Source organism: Chinchilla lanigera, unplaced genomic scaffold, assembly GCF_000276665.1.
Source record: "Chinchilla lanigera isolate Chin_1 unplaced genomic scaffold, ChiLan1.0 scaffold00133, whole genome shotgun sequence".
NCBI classification, from domain to species: Eukaryota; Metazoa; Chordata; class Mammalia; order Rodentia; family Chinchillidae; genus Chinchilla; species Chinchilla lanigera.
This window is the reverse complement of record NW_004955534.1, coordinates 815,049-819,589: the sequence shown is the minus strand read 5'-3', so window position 1 is coordinate 819,589 and position 4,541 is coordinate 815,049. Positions and strand designations below refer to the sequence as shown.

Genomic DNA, 4,541 nt, shown 5'->3' with positions numbered 1-4,541 from the left:
TCTTCCTTTTTTTTCAGTGCTGGAGATTGAACCCAGGACCTTCTCACTGAGCTACATGCCCATCCTTCTTTATTTATTTTTTTTTTAATTTCAAGGCAGGGTCTCACTAAGTTACTAACGTGCCAAAATTGTACTAGAACTTGTGATCCTGTTGCTTTAGCCTCTCAGAATGCTGGGATTACAAGCGTATGCCACTGCACCATTATAAACCAGCAAAGACAAAGAGAAGAGCGTCAGACGCTGGTACCACTGAATAGCTGAATAAAAACACTCTAATTCTTGAGATTATAAAACCAAATTTACATGAACAGACAAAATTATGTGCTAGCACATTTTATGTTCCTATACTGACTAGTGACCTTAGAACTGTAACAGACGCTAAAATTAAGTATGCATATATTCCAACTTCCCCCATTTTTCTTTCTTTACTGAAAAGTAGCAACTTATTTTCGCACAAGGATTCAAAATAGCTTAAATAATAAGTGTCTCTTATAAACACAGGAGCTAGAGATTGTTTCCATCTACCCTGTGGGGTAGCTCTAAATATGGTAGTCATATATGAGTAGCTTTGCTGAGGCAACATCAGGGGACAAAACTGCTTAGTGTGGTGCATTAGACGTTTGTTGATTCAAAGCAGTGCCTGCAAAGCTAGTCACAGTTTCAGTGAGCAAGCCATCGCGAGAGATAAAATGTCAGCTGTAAGAGTCTAAGTCTTCAGTCAACTCTGTGTGTGTGTGTGTGTGTGTGTGTGTGTGTGTGTGGTGTTAGGGATGGAACCCAGAGCCTCACATTTGCTAGGCAAGTGCTCTACCATTGAGCTACATCCCCAGCCCCTTCAGCCTGCTTTTGATTAGGAGACTTGCCTACCCTCAACTGCAACAGCCCCAATATATGAACATGAGCCCTGGTCTCAGCCCTGGGAGTGAGATAAAGCCAGATATCATCCACAAGTTACTCTACTTTTGAAATCCTAATGAAATACGATATAGTTACTGCATATTCAAGTGTGCAAACTGGCCTTTCATTATACTTTCCTTTTCAAAGGGTTGTTTTTAAACTTCCAGAAGCTGAATCCGTTCCAGGTGATTTTCAAAAGCTATTAAAAGCACTAAAAGCACAAAGGGTAGATAGACCTAAAGAGTAGGTAGGGGTTGAAATCCATATTTGTGTCCAGCAATATTCATATAGGTCTCTTGTACACTGAATAACTTATGCCAGGACCAGTTATAACACTTGAACAGAGAACGTAACAGTGAACAGAGAACATAACAGTGAACAGAGATCTGACAACCACCTGGACCTCTGCTAGCCATTGTCTTTACTGGTCAAGACAAGGACTATGTATATATTTCCAAACCGCAAGTAGTTTTCAACAACATCCCCCCATGGGGACGTGCAGTGTGTCACATGCAAGAGAACAGCTCACAGGAGGATGTTTTCCCCCAAGAAAAGAAATCACAGCCAAACCGAATGAAGAAGTTCTTGCTTCTGGGTTGTATATTTGCTTATTCACCATGCACCCAGATAGCCCATCTGGGTTGAACTTAACTTTAGAAATGTGTGACATAATGATGAATTTGTTGCCTTCTACTGCTGCTTCAAAAGGAAATATTTCTAACTAACCTTTGCTCCCTTGGATCTCCCAACAGCCATCTTACTCTCTGGCTACCACTGACTAGTTTGAAAAACATAGCCAAATATTTGATCTTAAAATGAAATTTTGAGAATGGAGAAAAGGCATTTTTCTTACCTGTACTCCTCATCAAGACGTATTGCATTGCATCCTTCTGTTTTAGACATCTGTCTAGCTCACAACAAAAGGATGGGTCAGTTAGTTTGGGAGCTGGGTCTGCCTTGATGAGGGGCCTTTCACTCGTGATTAAATGTGGAATGCCTGACCACTCTCTCTGAGATCCAGCGCTAAGAAGTGCCAATACAGATGTGAAAACCCAAGCTTTGTCCTAAAGGCAAGCAGCCTTAGCATCCCCTGCACCAGAGAGGCCTTGAAGTCAGGCCTTCAGGAAATCACAGTGAGGTTCCCCTCTCTCTGTCCTAAGAGACAAGTTTTCTGCACCACACCCTACTAAAGAAAACTCAGCAAGAAGCAAAGAACAACAAAAAACCAATTTACAGTTAAATTTAGTTCTATCTTTAAATTCAGTGACTCATTTTGTGTTTTATGATTGCATTTTTAGTATATGTATATATCAAAAATCTTAGATGGACATAGTGGGGTCCACTTGTAAGCCAAGCACTCTGGGAGGCTGAGGCAGGAGAATCACAAGTTCAAGCCCAGTCTGGGCAACTTAGTGACATAATGAGATCTTGTCTCAAAATAAAAAGTAGGAAGGGCTGGGAATGTAGTTCGGTGTGCAGGCCCTGGGTTTGATCTCTACTATTGCAAAACAAAAAATCTTACTGTGATTTATCTCTTCCTTCATATTATTCCTTTCATGGTAACCTGTCACTCACAAATGGCACCATAGTTTAGGCAGCACATCTGAGTAAGAGTTTCAAAAGAGAATTTTTGTATATTGAATCTTACTTAACAGAAGCCTGTGGTGGCATCTTTTGTTTCTATACCACCATTTACTCCTCAAACTACAAATTCCTCCATTGGTTACATCTAGATTACTATCTACAGTAAAACCTCAGTTGAATGTGTCAGATTATGGGCTGTTCTGATTGTTTTTCTGATTAAGCAGAAATATTTCTGTCTAAGTAGAACTTGGTAACCACCTCCAAAGAAGTCTGTGGGGCCTTGGACAAACCTTTAGACTATCAAAGTTGCAGATGACAGAAAAGAGAGTAGAAGACTGAAAAGCACATGTGCGGTGAGTCTAATGTTACTAGAAATTTGATATAAACTTGTTTTCATATGACTTGGTCCTTTTTCCTAGGGGCTAATGACAGTCAATGCAGTTCTAGCTATCAAAGATTTATTGGGTTACTTACCCTCATCGCTGGCCTCCAGAGTGTCCAGATTGCTAGAAATTTCACTTAGTGATTCAGACATGATAGGATCACTAAAATATAGTACAAAGAGAAAAAGAAAAAGAGGATCATTTGATATCCCGAACGTCCAATCACTTCATGCTACCACTTCTTTAGTTAGATTCTTAAACTACTCAAGAAAAGATGTACAAATGGAATTGCCACTAGGAAGACTTATTCTTCCTTTTCAAAAGACATTCATTTCATTAACACAAAATGTCCAGAAGAGACAAAGGTCTAGACCGGGAGATTTTCTTGCTTAGAGACAGAAGGATGGGATTCCTTGTGGTAGTAGATGAAGAATCACTGAGCTAAGCTTGGCCAGCTTAGTAAACATGGCAGCACCCCTAGGGTCCATCACTAAGGAAGCCTTTGTAGACACTGGGGAAATAAATTACCTCTGAACTTTAGAGAAGCACATGGAAAAGGAGCCTTTTATCCAAAATGCCAAGCCACAACAAATTATCATTGCCCTTGACCCACCACTGCCATGGTAGAAGAAATAACCACTAAAGAGAAAAATATTACATCAAAAGGGAGAGCAAGAAAAGAGAGCATCTTGGCAACATCTAAACACCTAAAGCATTAGTACAACAATTCAGTGTGACCCTGGAATTCGGATCATCTGGCAAAATCACACATGCCATATGTGACATACTTTCAGTTATACATGCCTTAATTCCCTAACCAAATCCTAAACGCTTTGAGGACCCCACTGTTAACCAAGCACATGTTTGGAACACACAGAACCATCTGCCCTCCTCAACAAACCGACAATGACAACAAAACACACAAACCTCTAAACCCTCTTCTTGTTACTACTCCAGCTCTCTGCATCACTTGAAAGCAAAACTCAAGAGTTAGTTATACTCACTAGGTTTGTGTCCTCAGTTCTTATTCTTGTGAGCCCTGTCCAACCAGGCTTCCAAATTCAGTTTCTTCTAACTGTTCCACTGAAATTGCTCTTCTTAAATCCAACAGGGATCTTCTGACGGCATCTGACTCCCTTTTTGACCACTCCCCCTTTTTGGATAATTTTATCACTTGCCTTTCAGAACACAACATTCCTCTACTTTTTGTCCTACTTCACTAGCTGTTCCTTCTCAGTGTTCTTTGCTGGACCTTCCTCCTCTTCCGGATCTTGAAATGTAGCACCCAGGCTTTTGTCCTTGGCCCTCTCTTTATCTACATTCATTCCCTAGGCCAGCAACATTAAATAACAAAGTTAACATGAGCAAAATTACAAGCTGCACGTGTGATTTTAAGTTTTCTAATAGCCATATTTTTAAAATAACGATGAAAACAAGCCCCCAAACAGGTGAAACTACTTTTAATGATCTATTTTATTTAACCCAAAATAATCAAAATATTATTTCCGTGTGTAATCACAGCATACTTTTACATTCTTCTTTTCCTACTAAGCTGAAGCATCAGTTGTGTCAGCCCTTTGCTCCAAAGTGCCCCAAGTGGTTTGCCTTCTAACTCAGAGTAAAACCCCAGCCCCTGCCCATGGCTCTTACATGACCTAGCCTCACTTTCATGCCCCA

At 40.3% G+C, this 4,541-nt stretch overlaps 1 protein-coding gene across 3 annotated transcripts in view; it reads right to left on the bottom strand.

Annotated features, from left to right (window-relative positions):
* Kiaa1210 (KIAA1210 ortholog) overlaps positions 1-3,954 on the bottom strand; it is a 58,334-nt gene extending 54,380 nt beyond the window's left edge. For all 3 annotated transcript variants that reach the window (XM_013507699.1, XM_013507700.1, XM_005410451.1), the window contains exons 1-2: positions 3,869-3,954; positions 2,956-3,026 (exon numbers count right to left, since the gene is read on the bottom strand). In XM_013507699.1, the coding sequence (XP_013363153.1) occupies positions 2,956-3,016 (61 nt within the window). In that variant the 5' untranslated portion in view covers positions 3,017-3,026; positions 3,869-3,954. The remainder of the gene's footprint in view (positions 1-2,955; positions 3,027-3,868) is intronic.
* Positions 3,955-4,541: the final 587 nt, after the last annotated feature.